At 38.7% G+C, this 20,808-nt stretch overlaps 1 protein-coding gene across 1 annotated transcript; it reads left to right on the top strand.

The window, feature by feature from the left end:
- Positions 1-522: 522 nt before the first annotated feature.
- GPR37 (G protein-coupled receptor 37) lies at positions 523-20,554 on the top strand (the record flags this gene model as incomplete). Its single annotated transcript, XM_080700903.1, has 2 exons — positions 523-1,536; positions 19,739-20,554. 2 exons carry the CDS (start codon positions 523-525, stop codon positions 20,552-20,554), a joined length of 1,830 nt encoding a protein of 609 aa, XP_080557029.1.
- Between the last annotated feature and the right edge of the window lie 254 nt (positions 20,555-20,808).

Below are 20,808 nucleotides of genomic sequence, written 5' to 3'. Positions count from 1 at the left end.
CCGGAGGAAGACTTTTTTTTTTTTTTTTTCTTCCCTTTAGAGACCTCGGCTTGCAACTGGATTGAGCAGTAGGGAGAGGATGTAAATAGGCAGCGCAACTGTTACCAAGAAGGCAGCAACCACCCAAAGGCAGGGAGGAGCGCAAGGCTTCATCCGGACTTCGCCCAGTTGCAACATTAATCAACCATCAGCTGTTGGTTGCAACTTTCCAAGGTCAGCTACCCGATCGGCTATTCCCTCCCGGATCCCGGTGGGTACAACATCACTTGGATTGGATTTGGCTGAGAAATGCACCGGACAGCAAACGAGGAAGGATTGTAGTGTGTGTGTGTGTGTGTGTGTGTGTGTGTGTGTGTGTGTGTGTGTGTTACCCCAACACCCATCCCCCCCACTCGCCCAGTAGTCTCCGGCTCCCGGCTGAGCGTGAGTATGTGACATGTGTCTAACTCTCGGCAGCAAGTTGGGCAGCAGGTGTCGGTCCTAAGCGAGAGCCGCGGCTGCAGGGTGCGCCCTCTCCAAGCCATGCGGGCCCGGGGCGCGCCTCTCGCTTGCGCGTCGCAGCTGCTGCTTCTGTTACTGCTCAGGATTTCTGTCTCTTCTGCCCGGCGATTTGCCCCTGCTCCCAGAAACGAAACTTGTGCGGGAGGGAGCTGTTCACCTACACTGGTCCTGCGCCGCAACAGGGATGCTTGGGGCCCAGGGAATTCTGCGAGAGACGTTCTACGAACCCGTGCACCCAGGGAGGAACCCGAGGCAGCGGTGCGCCCTGTGCCCTCCTGGGACCTTTTAGCCGCCTTGGGCGGCGACCCAGGTGCAGCCAGAGGGGCGGAGACGCAGGCAGCCGGGCCCTCGGGACCTCCACCTGGCGCCTGGAGGTGGAAAGGTGACCGGGATCAGGAGCCCTCGAGAAATTTAGGAAGAGGGGACCCCACGGCCCTCCAAGTCTTCCTTCAGACTTCAGAGGAGGAAGAGAAGAGTTCCAGAGGCGCTGGCATTTCCCGGCGGAGCCAGGAGCAGACTGTGAGAACCGAACCCGGAGCCAGTGATCTTTATTACTGGCCAAGGAGAACGGGGAAACTCCAGGGTTCTCACCACAAACCCGCACCCAAAACGGTCAATGGACAGGCGGGACACGAAGGGAGGACAATTGCACCCCCTGGCAGGGCGCTGCCCCAGAATGGGTCCTTGGATGACTGGGTCCACGAGCGAGGGGGTCCCAGCCGGGGGAACAGCACAAACAGGAGGGTGAGACTGAAGAACCCCTTCTACCCGCTGACCCAGGAGTCCTACGGAGCCTACGCGGTCATGTGCTTATCTGTGGTTATCTTTGGGACCGGCATCATTGGCAACCTGGCGGTGATGTGCATCGTGTGTCATAACTACTACATGCGGAGCATCTCCAACTCCCTCTTGGCCAACCTGGCCTTCTGGGACTTTCTTATCATCTTCTTCTGCCTCCCACTCGTCATCTTCCACGAGCTGACCAAAAAGTGGCTGCTGGAAGACTTCTCCTGCAAGATCGTGCCCTATATCGAGGTAATGCCTTTGGGTGGGGGAGGGGCCCAAGCTACTGACTATCAGTTTCTGGGAATATAGCATCCAAGAACTTCTGCTGGATGCACCTGCTGGGCTGAGCCCTTGGCTTTTCCTCTGGGTCATTCTGTTTCTCTTTCCAATCATTTGGAAATCATGAATGTGTCTATCTGTTTTAAAAGAGGCAACTTTGCTCAGTTACCTTCAAATCCATTTGTTCCTGGGCTGTGAAGAAATGATAATTTCATAATGTGTAGAATTGTTTGGATTTATTCTGCTTTGGCACACAGCAGAGATTCTAGGGTTAAATAATGGCCAGCCCATGGCTGTCCTTACAAAATCCAACAGGGGGGAGGGAGAAAAGGAAATAAAAATCATTAGCATTTATCTACTAGATTTCTAATGCTTCAATGTAATCCCCCTAGAAAGAGTATTGCATTTTTTAAAATACAAAAGTGACAGTAATATTTTATTTTTTATAAGAGGAAATATTTGTCTCTGTGTTTCATGATATATTAATCACCTCTCAAATTAGTTTAAGTGCCTGGCTGTCTTCCAAGCTATTCCATCTAAATTCTTAGGTCATTTCTTGTTTCTCTCTTTTTCCTCTTCAATTTCTTAACAATTTTATTTATTTATTTATTTATTTTTTGAATGAGTGGTTTAAGAAAAAATAAGCCTCTGGCCACCAGGACACAGAGTCTACTTAACATTCTCAAAGTATGTAGTATGTATTTTTTTCATTTCTTATGAGCATAAAGGATTGACTGTATAAGGGATTTACTATAAGGCCAGGATTTTTTCAGGAAGAAAGGCAAGTAATAGGTTTTCAACTGTGAAAATGAAAGTCACTGTGAGTATATCTTACTGCTTCATCCTATGGCTAGCGTCTCAAACTCTTCCTATGATAGTTGGAATTTGCTCTTTAAATGGCTTCTCTTTAAACACCAGCTCTTGGAAGGGGCCCAAGTATTTGGCTGCCAGTTGTGGTTTTAGCCAGCTGGCCCTTGATTTTCTCCATTCAGACAGTCCATTTCATTTATAGAAGCAGAAGAAGGGAAACTGTAAATATTCCAGAGCCCCTGATTCTGTCTGGCACCAGAGCCAGTGACACTATGTTCAACATTGTTGCAGGGTCTAAAACTAGGGGATAAGTAAACAGAGAACAGTACCTACTTAGAAGGACCAAAGCAAGAGACAGTACATAAGACCCTCTGTAATCCTGGCAGGGATGCAGAGTCATTCCATGGCCACAGAGTCAGCTGTTGCTACTTTCCTGGGCTCTAGGACTTCTCTGGTTGCCAAGTTTAAAGTGTTCCTGAAACATCCACATTTATTTGGGAGATGGTTCATTTCTGAACTGGGGAAGAGGTCCTTGACTTTATGTTAGAGAAATTAGGTCTATCTATTCATTGCTCTTTTCAAGGCCTGTTTTAGTTTAGGGTTTCTCTGATTGTTTGAATAATGCAAAGAAATTGACTTATACAACAAGGAGACAAAAAACAAACTAAGGTCAGTAGGAGAGGTACCCCAATAAAAGAGAAGTGTATTGGCTTGTTTCATTGGGAATGGTTTGGACATGCAGAAACCTTTATACATTAGCTAGAGAAACAGTAGAGAAGTCAGAAAAAACTGAACTGGAGAAGAAGAAAAGTCACCAAAGTTTTAGAAAGAAAACTTTAAATGAAAAGAACTCTATAAAATTCAGGAAAGAATAGAAAAAACTTAAACTAGTTTAATGACACCTAAAAGTTTTGAATGATGGCTTTTATTATATATTTGTTTTAATTTTCTTTCTCACTGATTCTGAATTTTCTAAATATAATGATACCGTCATCCACTTGTATTTCACTTCCCAACTTAATTTTCTCCATCAGAATATCTTGTTTTTACCATTTTACTGGTTGTTGGTAAAATTTCTCTTTACTCTGAGCAGTTTGATTAGTTTCTCCCTATCTTTTTTAGCCCTATTTTTTAGTTATAATACTAGGCTTTATTTTCCCCAGAGAAGTAGACTTAAAAATGACTTCACTTATTTGCTTTTTTCTTGAAAAAGTATGTTGTACATTTGTGCAACATGTGTATCTTTACAGTTAGGGTATTTAATGACAACCTATGTAGCTTTTCTATATCCCTATCTCTCCCTTTTTATTACAGGATTATGAGATCTTTGTGGCCTTGTGACAAATCTCATAATGACCAAGGACAAATGGAATGACAGGGCAAGGGGAATAAGAGAAAAGAAAATTCCAAATAATTTTGTGATGTTTTATAAAAATTATGATTGAACCATAGTATCAGTTTAATAATTTCTAATTACTAAGAAGAACTATAGTACAAACTTCCAAATAAAGCAGAAGACAATGCTATTTTTACAGATATGAAAGAGATATAGTGTCTCTCCCATGTTATGTTCCTGAAAACAAAAACAAAAAACAGATCCTGAGATGGAAATCCACCTTGTTGAGGCATGACATTCACCGGAGCATGACTTCACTTTCAACATTTGTTAGGGAATAAAGGAAGCAGGATGGGCAGAGGGAGAAGTTGAACTAAGATGACATTGCTACAAAGTCCCCAGCTGACAGCATGAGGACCTCTGGGCTTAGGGTGGTCAAATAAAGACTCCTTAAAATGAGGGATGAAGGCCCAGCCTTTCTTTTCCTCAAGGGACCAGTCATTGGAGAAAGCTGCTTCCAGGAATGGGGCATATCAGTGGATATCTTTGGTCAAGGGAAGTTCCTGGAGAGGGATGTGACTAAGGGCTGTCAACTACCAATAGTCTCAGCAGCTGGGAAACTGAGGCTTCTTTCCTGGAAGACTCTGTGAGGAAGCAGTCTGGGTGGAAGACCACAGTACCCACTACAGTGGCTTTAGAATTATGTTAAATTAGAGATAGGAACATTCTAAACCACCTCCCTGATATTAATGATGAAACATAGGAATTAGAGAAAAGAAACAACCATACTAAGCAAACATGCTAGTTAGTGGAAACCAGACCCCTAGTCTCATGTTGATGGTTGCTGATTAGACATGATTCTATGGGGCACAAGTAACACTCAGTGCTTTTTTTTATTTTTACATGTCTTTTAAAAATATTTCTGTGTACTGGACATGAAAAAATAATAAGCCAGTCAGCATTATTTATTACAGCATGCAATTTATGTTCATAAGTTTCATCTTATTTCTTTTATATTAGCAATAAGTTCCACAGTTGGTCATTAATTAAATTATTTAAAATTCCCCAAACCTGAGATATGTATGTCTCTTAATATGAAAAACATGATTGCGTTATTAAGTAAAGTTACATCGGTCATACTTTGTGTTCTTTATTTTTTAGGCAAGGAATACTTTTAATATAGAAATAATTTTTACAAGCCGGTGAAGAAATGATTTTAAGGGAAAAAATGAACAAAGACTATGCAATGAATATTTTTGCAGTGAAGATGAATTTATAAGAAAATACACATAATCATTAGAAAATGCATAAAAATCTTCATCTTCACTAACAGTTCAAGACATTCTAACTCACAGAGCAACACATAACATTTACTGTTTGTCAAATGTTTCATTGCATTTCATTGCATTTCGCTTAAAAGGGCAGTCATCAGTAATCCAAATAATAATAAATGCTTATGATGATTCAGGGGGAAAAGGAACATTTATACACCATTGTTGGGATGGTAAATTAGTACAACCACTATTGAGAACTGTATGGAGATTCCTCAAAAGCCTAGGGATGGAACCACCTTATGACCTGGCTCTACCACACCTCAGTACTTATCTCAAAGACTGAAAGTCAGTATACTATATCAATACATACATACCCATGTTTACAGCAGGACAAGTCACAATAGCCAAGTTATTTTTAAGAGATGATCTTAATGGGCATGAACATATAATGTTTAAAAAAATAAAAATTACCCCAGTACCACCAAAAAAAAAAAAGAAAAGAAAAGTTAAAGCTGGGTGTGGTGGCGCACACTTGAAATCCCACGCTTGGGAGGCTGAGACAGGAGGATCGCATAGGTTCAAAGCCAGCCTCAGCTACTTAGTGAGGCTCCTAGTACCTAGTGAAACCCTGTTTCCAAATAAAATATAAAAAGTAGGTCTGGGAGTATGGCCCAGAGGTAGCAAGCCTTTGGGTCCCACCCCCAGTACCACCAAAAAAGAAAAGAAAAGTTATACCTGTGTGGGTGTCGTGGCACACACTTGTAATCCTAGTATTTGAAAGGCTGAGACAGGAAGATCACCAGTTCATGGCCAGCCTCAGCAACTTAGTGAGATCCTCTTCAATTTGGTGAAGCGGTTTTAAAATAAATGAATAAAATAGAGCCGGGGGTGTAGCTCCGAGGTAGAATGCTGTGGGTTCCATTCCCAAGCACCACACAAACAAAAAGTCCATCTTTTTGATGGACTTTTTCTTCTTTTATTGGTGAATTATAATTATGCAAAATAATATATTTCATTGTTATATATTCATACCCATACATAGTATCATTGGTCTATTTTATTCCCCAAACCTCCCCATCATTTTCCCCTCCCTCCCCATCATTTCTATCTTCTAATCTATTGGCCATTCTTGACATTACATAAGATACCCTTTTCTTCCCCTCTTTCTCGCTAGCTTCAACATATGAGAGAAAACATATCACCCTTTCTGAGCCTGGCTTAACTCACTTAGCGTGAGGTTCTCCAGTCTCATGCCCTTTTCTGCAAATGACATTTCACTATTCCTAATGGCTGAGTAAAACTCAATTGTATATAACTATTTCTTCATCCATTAGTATATTGATGGAGACCTAGGGTGGTCCATAACTTGGCTATTTTGACTTGTCCTGCTGTAAACATGGGTATGTATGTATTGATATTGTATACTGACTTTCAGTCTTTGAGATAAGTACTGAGGTGTGGTAGAGCCAGGTCATAAGGTGGTTCCATCCCTAGGCTTTTGAGGAATCTCCATACAGTTCTCAATAGTGGTTGTACTAATTTACCATCCCAACAATGGTGTATAAATGTTCCTTTTCCCCCTGAATCATCATAAGCATTTATTATTATTTGGATTACTGATGACTGCCCTTTTAAGCGAAATGCAATGAAATCTCAGTGTAGTTTTGATCTGCATTCCCCTAGTTGCTAAAGATGTTGAGCGTTTTTTCATGTATGTATTGGACATTTTGTATTTTTTCTTTTGAGAAATGTTTGCTTAATTTATTTGCTCATTTTTATTGTTTTTCTGGTATTACTTTTTTGAGTTTTTATATATTCTGGACATGAATCCTCTGTCAGAAGAGTAGCTGGTGAGGATTTTTCTCTCATTCTGTAGGCTCTCTCTTCATGCTCTCAATTGTTTCATTCACTTTGCAAAAGCTTCTTAATTTGGTGTCATACCATTTATTAATTTTTGGTTTTATTTTCTATGTTTTAGGGATCTTATTGAGGGAGATGATGCATACATGTTGAAGAGATGGTCCTATGGTTTCTCCTAGAAGTTGCATATTTTCAGCTCTAATTTGATCCACTTGGAGTTGACTTTTGTGCAGAGAGAGGAATCTTGTTCCATTCATCTACTTAGGGCTATCCAGTTTTCCTAGCAGAGTTTGTTGAAAAGGCTGTCTTTTGTCCAGCATATGTTTTTGCCATGTTTGTCAAGATGTATCTGTGACTGTATCTGTGCGGCTTCTCTCTCTCTCTTCTACTCTAGTTCATTGATCTATGCCAGTATCATGCTGTTTTTTGTTATTTTAGCTCAGTAGTATAGCTTGAAGGTGGGTATTTGTTATATTTGTTTCAGTTTGTTGGCCCAAGTCTTGAGCATGACACCCAGCTTCCAAAGTCCATTGCATGAAAGGGAGTTTAATGGTGTTAATATGATTATGAGTAGGAACATTATGCAAACTGTTGTAGTTGATATGTTCTCACTTTCTATTCAAGTGTTGTGATATCTTTGTGGCCTCATAATAAGTCTCATAAAGTCAAGGGCAAATGAAGTGGAAGGAAAAGGGACATAAAAAAGACTAGAGTTTTGGATAGATATGGCCCATTATTATAGCATTTATCATATAACCACTAAAAACCTATACTCAAAGTTATCATTATATGAACTTTGTGTGTGTGTGTGTGTATGTGTGTGTGTTTGTGTGTGTGTGTGCATGTACATTTTAGATATTGGGGTTTGGGTGTGGATTGCAAAAGAAGAATGGCAGAGGAGTTCTCTAATCACTTGCTTAAGGATCTAACAATGGTTTAATGCCTAACAATTCAGGCATTGCCTATGGAAAACTGAATGGATCTTTGCTCATTATTTGATGAATAGAAGCCAAACAGAGTTAATGTCTCATATGATCCAGATCTATTGCCAAATATTTACTTTGGCTTGAATATTAATTGACGGTTTTGAATGATTTATGCTTTTCTTGTTTAAAGAACTCATACTTTCATGGTGTGTGGTAGAGCAAAAAGCTTCAGGAATCTATAAGATAAACCTAGACCTGACTGTATTTTTATTTTACTGAAAATAAGATTCATGAATGGGGGTAAAGAATGAATAAAGGCAATATATCTCACCAGGGGTAATTTGTGACAAATCTTGAATCTTTTCTGATGAGAATAGCTAGCTTTTCTAATGGTCATAGAAATACTGGTTTTAAACGGAAAGAAAAAAATGGCTCTTAATTGCCTTGGGCTATAATTATTGCTGACAAGGAGGAAAGGAAGCATTTTGGGGGCTAAAGATGTCCTCACTGTACAGGTATGCAGTTCTACACAGAGTTTTCTAGCACACCCACATTCAAATAATAGCACATTTATTATGGCAGATGCTCAATTTTCTTGTGTGGCAGATTAGCCATTACATATTCTGATAGACTTTTAAGTGGAAGCATACTGTTTTATGAGCAGTTTGGAAGTTGCTAATAATATTCTCAGGGGAAATGGACTCAGTGTGTGTGAATGGTGCTTAACAAATACTTTATGACTTCCCATTAATTCCTCTGTAATAATTTTCTACATTTTCATGCTAATGAAAATAGTTGATGACTGTAGCATGAAAGAAAAAAGTTTCTTAGAGTGTGGTAAAGTTAACTAATTTGGGTCTCACGTAGGAAATAAAAGCTCTGATATTTAAAATCGAATTTCAAATAGTTGACCATTGGGTGGAACGAGAATGTGTCTTTTTCTAAATTTTATCAATGAAGTATAAACAGGAACATGTATTTTGCTTTACGTCCTTTCTAAGTTTATTATTAGACATTTAATTTTTAAGAATTACATATAATAAACAATACTCAGTTACTAATAAAAACAGTTTGAATAATTCATTACTTGATATAACCTTTTTCTATTTATGTCATTATGCATTCACTTATTCATCATCCTTTCATTTGTTACACATTTATTGGCCTTTTTTCAATGATAAGTACCATGTTAGGAGTGGGCAAGTGGAGTGAGGGAAGAACCCAGGCAAAATTTTTCAAATATGAAAGTTATAAATGAGCTACTGTTATTAAAGTTTTGGAAAAGTAAAGATAAACCAGTATTGTATAACATGACACATACTATAGTAAAGATTTAAACAAAGCATTATGGATGTTCAAAAATTGCTTTAGGATGGGTCAGCTCACAGATACACCTGGATATGACCAAATATGGAAAAATACAAGTGAAAACTATGCTTCTTATAATTATCTTCAATTATATTCTTACTACTAATCTTTATAAATGCTTTATACAGCTTAAATCCATGTTGAAGAGTTACAAATATGAAAATATATAATTAATGCTTCCGTTTTCTTTAGATTTTCTGAGGTTAGAAAACCCATTATTGCCAAGGCAATTCAGCAGACAGGACAGTTGTAGAAATTTCATTTAAAATATGGGATTTGTGTTAATACCTAAAATAATAAGGTAGGTATTACTTTGCATTTGTCAGCTCTTATCTACAAGGTAATTAAGTAATTCAGATTTAAAAATTTTACTTAGTTTATTTAGCAGTGTGACAATAGTAGATTAAGTTGAGTTACTTTTTTTTTAACCTGACAATCTCAAAAACAAACATAGTATTTCATTTGGCCTAGGAGAACCTAGGAAGGAAGGTTGGCAGCAGAGATTCTTTGCATGGTATTGAAGAATAGGGAAAAGGGAAGTATAACAAATGGGCATTCCAAAGAACTGGATGAATCTCCTAAGTGCACACCCAGAGGGATGATTTACCCTGCATTCCTGAGGACTTTCAAGATATCCCGTTATGTCAGCAAAGCATCCTTCAACAGAGAAAATAATAGTCATGTCTGCAAAAGCCAAACAGGTCTGAGCTTACAAGTGTGTCCAAGGTTGAGTGGGGGAGGGTCTATCTTGCCCTTCACGCTAAGGATGCATGGATCTTGATGGAATTCTTCCAGCTTTAATGGCATCCTTATGTGGTACAACTAGACTGGACAGTGTCCCCCCGAAAACACATGGACCTGTATTTGAGCTGTAGATGTTGGGAGGAGAAGGATGTTGAAGATGCCAGGCACGGAGGTTTGTCTTTAACACTGCAATTCTCCTCCCATTTTCCAAGGATGATCCTGTCATTTTGCCTTCTAAGAATTGACCTGCCAAGGTCCCATAATTAGCTCAACCTTGTTGTCAAGACTAACTTTTAAATATTTGAATTAGGATAGTATTTTTTGTGTGTGTGCCAGAAGAGCTTATCTCATCCGAAATTTCAGGGTAGAATGGAGAATGAGATGTTGTACGTTCAGTTATGGAGTCTTTGTATTTGCAAAGTAGGTATAGGTAGTTTCCACAAAACTTCCATGTAACACAAAATATGATCTTAGTGCCAGAATTGTCCTTGAGACAGACTACTTACAGTTTGTAAATTTACGAAAGTTTTCAGTGTTATCTGTGATGAGTTTTCAGTGTTGTCTGTGATGATAGTTTTCAGTGATATCTGCATGTTTCATAGCATTAATGAGGTCAAGATCATTGACTTGATCCCTGCCTGGCATGAGTCATTCTCATTAGGTCTGCCACTTTTTGGACAAAAAATAGCCCTCTCTTCCACACTTCCCACCTTCAGGGAAAGTCTTTTCTTCTACCTCTACTGTCTTCTTCTTGGTTCAAATTCCTTGTTTAGAAGAAAAGCATCTGATAAACTAGTTTGTGTTAAGGTGTGAGATTTTAAAATATTCACTTTTATAACAGGGTTATATGAAGGGAGCTTCCATAACAGGTTATCAATGGTGGAATTTTGGTTAAAATTGAGAAATTTCATCTTAAAATGTTGTTTTTCATTATTACCCAAATCAGACTTATTTAACTATAAATAATTTTGGTTTTGGTTTGGATGTACCATCGTGAAAATAGGTGTCAGTCACAAAGGGGAAGTAGGTGAAATTTGTTACAACTCTGAATACTCATAAGAAACCCTAGGAAAACAGCTGGAATTCTAGGTCACTTTAAGATTAATTAGAATCATCATAATAATACCAAAGACTGAAAACTGGACTATGGTAGTGGGGGAAATATTATACTTTTAAATGAATGTTTAGCTACTGAAAATAATTATGGATTATAAAATTTCTGTAGGTTGGTTGATTTCAATAGATTGCTTATATCTTAGGACACATGATATTAATATTGCTTATTTGCATTTTATATTAAGAAATACTTGAAAATTTATAGTTAAAATGCTAGAAAAGTTGTCATAGGATGATTTTTTTTTTACAATAAAAGGAATATATTGTGATACACAAGTCATACTTAAAAGGAAATCTTAAAACTTTGACTATAAAGGGAAATATTTATGGAGTCAAGACAAGTTTGGGATGATAAACTTTTAAATAGCCTTAATTATTCTTACAGAAGTCTGAGCATGTTATTAAGCTTAAGCAAGTGATAAGAATATGAAAATGGATCAATAGTGACAGTTAACAATTAATACTTTCAAAATATGTGTTCTGTCTAAGAAATTTGGAATCACATATGAACAAGGTTGTTTGGGTTTACTAAACATAGGAGGATAATTATTATTGTAGGTGTGCTAAGTTAAATATCAATGATATTAATAAGTCTAAGAAGGTTTCTGAGCCAGGTCTGATGGTGCACATCTGTAATCCTAGTTCTTAGGAGGCTGAGACAGGAAGATCACAGGTTCAAGGTCAGCCTTAGCAAGGCTCTTAGAAACTTAGATCTTATGTCAAGATAAATAAAATAAAATAAAATAAAATAAAATATGGTAGTGCTGGTGGGAGTATATCTCATGGGTATAATATTCCTAGGTTCAACCCCTAGTACTATAAAAACAAACAAACAAACAAACAAACAAACAAACAAACAAACAGAAAGAGCCTTTCATTTATGGAAGCTTGGCTATGAAGAATTCTATTTCATTCCAAAGATGTGTGTATGCTTGTCAATGGTGAGCCACATCTCTCCTACTTGTTCTCTTTGGTTTGGGAACCAAATTGACGTGTATTCCTACTATGGTATTATGATCTGCACTCTGAAATGATGACCTTTTGTTAAAGGTCATCCTATTCACAGTAGTTCTATAAACCATGTTCCCCACACTGGTGCTCAAAGCAGTATTTTTTTTTTTTCGGTGAGGAAGTTACCCTGAAGTGCCAGTACCAGTACCCAGTAATAGACTGGGAGGATGTGGAAAATGCAAGAAGCCACAGGCATACAAGCTCCAGCCATTGAGAGTTGCACAGGAAACTCTGCCCTGTGCTCATCCTGCTTTTTTCCCCTGACTGGTTGTTCGTCCTGCAACCAATGGCTTATAATAGGTTATCATTCATGGCCCATATGAATGGGGTTTATTAACAATAATGCCCTTGTTTTTGAGAGTTACTTGTAAACAAAGGGCAACAAATGAATAGATGTATTAAACATTTTTTGATATGCAATAGAAGTTAGGTTAGAGTACAGTCATCATGACCATGGTTGGAAAATTCTCTGTTTTATAAAGATTAGTGTATTCCAGTCACTTCACTGTATTTAAGCACATAGATTCAACTTCATGTGAAGAAAACTTTGCTTAGAAGTTTGTTGATATTGACCATTTTTTTTTGCCTCATCAACAGCATCACTCATGTGTACCAGAAGACTTAGCCAAAAGTACTATTTGTTTTATAAGAACTTTGTTGAACTTTATGTGATCTGCATTGTCTGTTTCAAGGCCTACGTTCATTCTGAAGTTTCTTCATTCCTTTTTGGTCTTTAGCAAGCTTCTGAAAAAATGGAACAGTAGCCAACACAGGATCCCACGAATGAGTGTTCTTGCTAAGCATGGGTATGCTCTTTCTTTATACCATTCTGAAAGAACAGGGACATAGCGTAGTATATCATGAATACATTAGCCCAGATTCCTCATGGCCTAATAATTCCATTGATTTAGAAACTTAACAGTAGGAACAATGCAATCCAGTTATATCTTGATTTATAAAGCACACTTTCTACACTTTCTACTTTGATTACTAGGGGATTTCCTTATTGGTTTCTTTTTGTTTGTTTTATATTTATTTATTTATTTATTTATTTTTTATTTATTTATTTTGGTGGTACTGGGGTCCCTGGAAACCTTCTATGGCCAGGCTACACTCCCAGACCTATTTTATATTTTTATTTGGAAACAGCATGGCTGGCTTCGAACCTGCACGATCCTTCTGTCTCTGCCTCCCAAGCACGAGGATTACAAGAGTGCGCCACCACGCTCAGCTTGTTTGTTTTATTTTTAACAAAAACCTAGGAATACATTGGTGATGGGCAGAGCAACACATTTTTGTTTTCTTATTACAGAAGATAGTTTCGTTCTAAATCTTTTCTCAGAGTCACTATTGCCACAGACTTTTCTGGCTGGGTTAATTTCTCATCAGTGGTATAAAATAGCTGTTTGAAATCAGTCCACATAATAGCTAAGCAGAAATTTGAAACTCATCATAACCAAAATACAAGTTTCACAGGACAAAGCGTTTGAGAGCTGGGGCTATCTGCGGTTCTCAATAGTACTGGCTGAGTTTCTTTTGAAGAACTGCACCATTATCATGCTTGTGTGTACATCTGTGTGGCTTCATTACCTCAACTGGACTGCCCATTTTTTATTTGCTTGTTTCTGCTACAGCATTGGAAGGTGACTCTAAAAGCGCTCTACAAAAGCTTCAGTTATATTTTCAGAATCCTTTATATTATATGGATTTACCTTTTCTTTTTCCCATGCTATATTTTATTTTCAGTATTCATAATAAGGGAGGAATGTCACTTTTCTTGCTTCTCATTAAGGAAACTGAGGCGAGGAGAAGATAAGAGCACATCTGCCATGGTGTTGGATGTTAACTGAAATCTTCTGGGTTATTAACCAGAGTCGATGGCATTAGGAATTATTAGTCAGAGTCAATATAATTAGGAATATGATTTTTTTTGGATGATTTCAAAAAATGGAGTCTGGTTTGGGTTAGCAAAACATTTAAGGTATAGAATGTAATGAAACTTTTTTTTATATTATGAGTGATTTAAGCCTTTAGTATTCATTCTCAAATATTTATAAAACTCCAAATTAGCAAACAGTGCAAAGACATTAGTTTTATTTCTAAAATATATTAGTATATACGGGAAAATTTAAGTAACCCATTAAAACATCAAATGATCCTATAAATGATTAAGATACTATAGAAAGGTAATGGTATTTTTTTCTGGCTTATTTTTTCCTGCACAAGTACAAACCCTTTATAACTCGATGAAGGTTACTGTGTATTTCAAAACAACAAAAAACACATTGTGATGTGAGTTCTGGGTGATCGTCAAGTTTTCTTCCCTCTGTGTACAACCTGGCATCCCCCACATTTAAACACATGCCGTTAAGTACTGGCATGCCGCTATCCTGAATTGTTAAAACATAATTTAAATGGACAAATCCCAAATCCTAGTCTAATATACACCCAGGACATAGATTATACTTACAAAGAACCTGATCGTATCTCTTGAAATACAAATATATTCATGGGAGATCTTATCATTTGGTCACCTTGGGAAGCTAGTTAGATGTTTATTGCAATTTCCCTCGGAAATAACTTGAAATTATGTTTGTCTACCAGTCTCATTAAACTTGTGATTCTCAACTTGTTTTCATGCATACAGACACATCTCCCAGGAGCCACAGCAAGCATGCCAGGAGTCATGCATGGCAAATCTATCCATCTAGCCGACTGCAGCGAGTCATCCTATAGAAAAAGTAATTTGTTGGGTGTGTAGCAGCAACTGTGAGATAGTCAAGAAATTCTGCTTTAGATTCCAACTCTCTTGAGGACAAAATCCATCCCTTATTTATCCTTGTTCCTAGTAGAAATCACGTGATAACATATTTTATAGGTTCTCTCTCAAAAAAAAGAAAAGAACACACGCACAGAGCATTGAGCTAATGCAATGCTTTCTTTGCCACTGAAAACAGAGTTCAATAAGGCCATGATGATACTAACATGGTAACATTTAGTATCACCCTATACTGTATAGTGATCAGGAAGTGGCACTGTGGCTGCCCCTTCCCTGTATAAATTCTTGGGCTCAGCTTATGCTGGTCTCTTCTGTGCTTGGAGCTCAGCTGTAGGTAACGGCAGCTGCCTGAAGCTTCCCTGATCCGGGTGTTGACCAACCCGGCAGGGACTGAAGGAGCTTTATTGTTGTTACTGGTGGATACAAAGAACAGCAGAACATTGTTGTTTGAAAGAAAGATCTCAGAGTTGTTTATTTTGATTCCTTGCCCTTTCTGAACTTTGATGCCCCCATCCCCTCAAAATACTCAGTATCCTCTTTTGCCTAATAGTTACAATTTTCTCCTTTCAGATTTCCTCTGATCAAGGAATTCTCAAAATTAATAGATTTTTTTCGGTTAAAAGTATGTGCAGTTATGCTTTTGTTGCTGTTAATTATTCCTCTCATTGTAGTTTATTTCATAAGAGATTGCATCTTATTCAAAGAATGACCCAGCTAAGCCAACATATAGCAGCTTTCCTCCCAGGAGCATATTTCACAGAGATATTGAATTTTAGCAATCAGATATGGTCATTAAATGCAGGAGATCCAGCATTCATGATACAGTTTTATAATTGCATATAATTGCACCATTCATCTTGGTAGAATCTTTAATAAGCTGTACATAAACAAGTACAGTTAAAGATGTGATGGAAATCTTCTCATGTTATCCCTACATTTAGGAATTTTAATTACATAGATAGATTTCACATTTGGGCAAGCAGAAACTAGGCTGACATCACTTATTGAAATGATTTTATCAGTTAATTTCAGAGGTTTATTTATTTATTTAGGTAGTAGAATTTAACCCAGTGCTGTAGAGTTACATCCTCAGCCCTTTTTATTTATTTATTTTTTTGCTCTGAAACAGGGTCTCACTAGGTTGCTGAGGTTGTCTGGAACCTGCCTCAGCCTCCCAAGTGCTGGGATCACAGACGTGCACTCCTGGCTTCAGTTAATTCTTTGTGTATGTTAGAGCCCTCTAGAGTGACTGAGAAAAGTGTTGAGCGGGGCCTTTTTACATTTCTAGCTTTTCTGGATCCTAAAACTTAGTGCCTAAGTGAGTTTACAGGAAACATCTGAAGGAACACTGCAGGCAGTGGTGGCAGAGAATGAGGATGTCTGGACTGGCATTTGGGCCGCCATTGCAGTTGGCAGCGCCAGTGTAAGTAGGGTCTGCATTTCGGGCAGCTCTGTTTTTCTCATTGAATTCTCACCAACTCTCTTTGTTGCTCCTGGGATCTTTCTGGCTTGCTGACCCTATTTCAGCTGGATCCTAACTGCAGATGATGCCATCACGGAGATAAACAATAGGAAAACACGAGGCTGGATCTGGGAGTTCCTTGAATTCTGTGTATGAACACTGAAAAGGATCCACATTTTGTCAAGGACAGTAATGATGAAATGTGTTTGCGATTCTAACTCAGTACTAAAGATTTTAAAGCTATGTTTGAAGCACTGAGCATCTTCAAGTAAAGTAGTGTAAAATTGTTCCTAAGCAAAAAGTCAGAGCACCGCTGAGTCTTGCTTACAAATTTCCCTGGCTTTCGTAATCTTGTGAGATGGAATATACAGAACCAGAGACATCTTCTTAGACTTTTGGAGGCAGAAAGCATCTTCTAATTAGGAGTGGATGTGCAGAGCACCATTTCTAATATCTAAGGAGTTGGCAATCTGACACACCTGTCTTAATACAGGTCCGCCTACATGCACTTGCAGTTACCTCTCATGAACTCCTCTCTAACCATTTAGGAGGTGTGGATGCAAGTACCAGCACTTGTAGTAATTGGTCCAGATTTTTAAAAATCTCCAGACTTATAATTAGGGTGATTAATAGAGAAGATTCTCTCCTTTGTGTGTTGTGTGTTCTTTGTTAGCAATGGTGTACTGAGCCACTAACAGATCGCCTCTCCTCAGAGTCTCCAGTATTTTTATATTACTGAGCTTTCCTTTTATTAGAAATGATGTTCATAATTTTAAAGAAATGCACAGCATAAAAAGCTTTCATTTTGTATTTACAGGTTGACTCAGGACATATAGTGACAGAGAACCGTGTGCAATGATTTGCCTTAATGAAAATTACATGGAAAGCCTTGCTGAGCCTCCGCATATTTCTGATGGCTTGAATATTTTTTACATTTTTAAGAAAAATTAAACTAACCATTTGAGAAATGTAAACACAAATGTAAAGCCTGAAAAATCTGTAAGATAACATACAGCTATTTCCAATGGTATTTTTGATGTAGGTAGACCTTTGGACAATGGCAGTTTTTTTATATATTTCCCCAAGTGTGGCAATTACTGGCATTAAACAATATATGATCAGAAGTGAGGTGTACTATGTGGACCTCATTTTTAAAATAATATTGGGTCTCCAGCAAATCCAGTTTTTATTGGGGTGAACAACTCAGTCATTTGAAAGTTATTTTAAAAGGCAACTGTAGAGATGGCTGCCTCTTTTACCGCAATAAGATTGATGTTTCTTATGCTGGTGTTTCTAGGAGATTTTCTGAAGAATTATTTCTGAAGAACAAGAATTGTGGTTATGAGTCTAGTCATGAGCTCTTTATCTGTACTGATTTAGAACTTTGTTAATCATCCTTTTCTTCATTTTTGCTTCTTCATATAATTAAAATCCTATTATAACTCATTTTCAGATGGTCTCCACTAACAGTTCTGAGGCTAGTTATGGCATGGATACAGTGTCTGTATTTTCCATATTAGAATGAACAGATGCTTTGTCAAGCATAGTGTGGAAGAGGAGGAGAATATTTGACACTGAACTCACAGAAGCCACAAGGCATGTTGCCATAGCTCTGGGGATGATGACAGCTTGAGTACAGTCGATAAACAACAAAGGTTTTAAGTGCAAAAATTGTATGGCAAATGGTTTCACTTTTGTCAATATGGTCCTATCGACTTTTAAAAATAAAATGAGATATTGACATGAGTCTTATTTTTTCTCCTTGTCCTTTTGCCAAGGCAAGACTCATAACTATGTCTCTTAAACCTTCACATCAGCCTGCTGAGTGAATGCACACGCTGGAGGTTCTGAGCCAAAGCATTCCACCTGTTGTGATTAGACAGAGAATGTCTCATGAAGAGCTCATGTATTAATGTTCCTATTTTATAAAGCTAAGTCATGAGGGCTGCAGTGAATTCACAAGTGGTAACCCTGGAGTGTAGTGTGTGGATGGAGAAGGTAGGTCCCTGGGGGTGAGGCATTAGAGACTGTATTTCTGTCTTTCAATCCCCTTCCTTGCTGTCTCTTTCTTTTGGCCTCCATGATGTGAGAGCAGAGCCCTTGCCCTCTCCCTCTTTCTGCTTCTCATCACCATGCCCTTAAGTGCCACAGAACTGGCCTGACATGAACTGAATGTCTGAAATTTCCAAAACTGTGAGCAAATAAATCTTTCTTCCTTTTAGTTGTGTGTGGTCAGGCCTATTGGGTCACAACAGTAAGAATGCTGACTGAAACACTACCCACTTAAGCACTTTTCTTTTAGGATCAAGTTTTATCTGAAATCTCATTAATATTTTGCCTTTTATTCATTTTCCTTGTTTAGATACATAAATAATGGCTACACTTGACAGTAACTTAAATTTTCCCTAAGATACTTGAATAAACTCGATGCTCCTAGGTGATTGCAATATTTATCTTATGACTTTGAGAACTATTGTTTCCCTTTGAGTTAACTATGATTTCCTTGAAGCAAAGGACTCCTTATTACACCTGTCTATACCCCCAATATGAAGTATAGTGCTTGACATAGAGTTGGTATCAATAAATGTGTGCCTACTGGGCATAATCTGTGTGCCCTGTTAGAGTATGTATGATGCTTAATAGATATAAATAAATTAATGATAGTATGCTTACCTTTAGAAGGGAGTCTTTGCCCTAATCCTTACCCTCATTGGCCCTAAGTCTGTTTTATGTCTCCATTTACCTGGCCATTTGACCCCATCCTTCAAAGTAAAACTAACCTGAAACCCTCATCAGGACTAGCAGATACCCTGGGGGCAAACACAGGTTTGTCACTGATCTGTTTAGAATTTGGTTTCTCATTGACTCTGGCCTCCTGTGGATTTCCCTTTCCTGTTTTCCAGAAGTATATGCCTTTGAAAATAACATTAAAATACTTTATTTGAATTTAGGAGAAATTGGAGGAGATTTCTCATCATCTCACTTGTTGGAAACAGTAAGCTCTGGAGTGCTTGCTGTATATGAGGCACATTGCTGACTCTCTTGCTGGAAAACAGGAGTCTTCTCAGCAGTGGAAATGAGATGACCCCACTATCCCTTCCCTTTATCTAGATTTCCTGCCAGCAGGCATTTTCATGGTGACTGAAATTCTAAAGGTCTCTGAGTTCTTATCTGTATTAAAATGGTATTGGGCTTCCTGAACTTTTTAGAGGTTTCTTTCTCTCTCTCTCTCTCTCTCTCTCTCTCTCTCTCTCTCTCTCTCTCTCTCTCTCTCTCTCTCTCTCTCTCTCTTCCTTTCTTCCTTTCCATACCCCTTAACCATGTCTATTTTTTCTATTTTTTGCTTACAGTGATTTAGCTGTAATCGCTAGCCCAGTTACCATGCCTCCTTTGTGGAAACCCTTTCCTCTTTCTCTGTGTTCATCCCTTAGCACCTTGGTCTTCCAGAGTGTACCCAGAACTAATCTTTGCACGTTCCACCCGCAGGTCGCTTCTCTGGGAGTCACCACCTTCACCCTGTGCGCGCTGTGTATTGACCGCTTCAGGGCTGCCACCAACGTGCAGATGTACTATGAAATGATCGAAAACTGCTCTTCGACCACGGCCAAGCTTGCTGTCATATGGGTTGGTGCGCTGCTGCTGGCACTTCCCGAAGTCGTCCTCCGGCAGTTGAGCAAGGAGGATTTGGGGTTTAGTGGCCGAGCGCCTGCAGAAAGGTGTGTCATAAAGATCTCTCCCGACCTCCCGGACACCGTCTACGTGTTGGCCCTGACCTACGACGGCGCGCGACTCTGGTGGTATTTTGGCTGTTACTTTTGTCTACCCACGCTATTCACCATCACCTGCTCTCTAGTGACCGCGAGGAAGATCCGCAAAGCTGAGAAAGCCAGCACCCGCGGGAATAAGCGACAGATTCAGCTGGAAAGCCAGATGAACTGCACAGTGGTGGCGCTCACCATTTTGTATGGGTTTTGCATCATCCCGGAGAATATCTGCAACATCGTCACTGCCTATATGGCCACCGGGGTTTCACAGCAGACAATGGACCTCCTGAACATCATCAGCCAGTTTCTTTTGTTCTTCAAGTCCTGTGTCACCCCCGTCCTCCTCTTCTGCCTCTGCAAACCCTTCAGCCGGGCTTTCATGGAGTGCTGCTGCTGCTGTTGCGAGGAGTGCATTCAGAAGGCTTCCACGGTGACCAGTGACGACAACGACGAGTACACCACCGAGCTCGAACTCTCGCCCTTCAGCACCATTCGGCGGGAAATGTCCACTTTCGCCTCTGTGGGAACTCACTGCTGAGGCACAGAACTTGGTCGGGTCCGATTTATTTGTTTGATTTTCATATCCTGTGAATGTTTTTACTTCCTATTTTTTTCCTTATAGGGAAACCATGCAAAACAATAAAAAAGAACAAGCAAAGAAAGAAATCCATATTAACTACTATAGAACTGATTTTGCAAATTAATATTTGTGCTCTGAAAAAGATGTTTATATTTAGTTATTTAAGAGGAGCGAGAAGGCCAATAGTTTTTAGATAATTTTATCTGGTATGG

The sequence above is a fragment of the Muscardinus avellanarius genome, assembly GCF_963383645.1.
Source record: "Muscardinus avellanarius genome assembly, chromosome: 9".
Taxonomy (NCBI): domain Eukaryota; kingdom Metazoa; phylum Chordata; class Mammalia; order Rodentia; family Gliridae; genus Muscardinus; species Muscardinus avellanarius.
The sequence above is the reverse complement of the archived record's forward strand: the minus strand, read 5'-3'. Positions and strand labels throughout refer to the sequence as shown.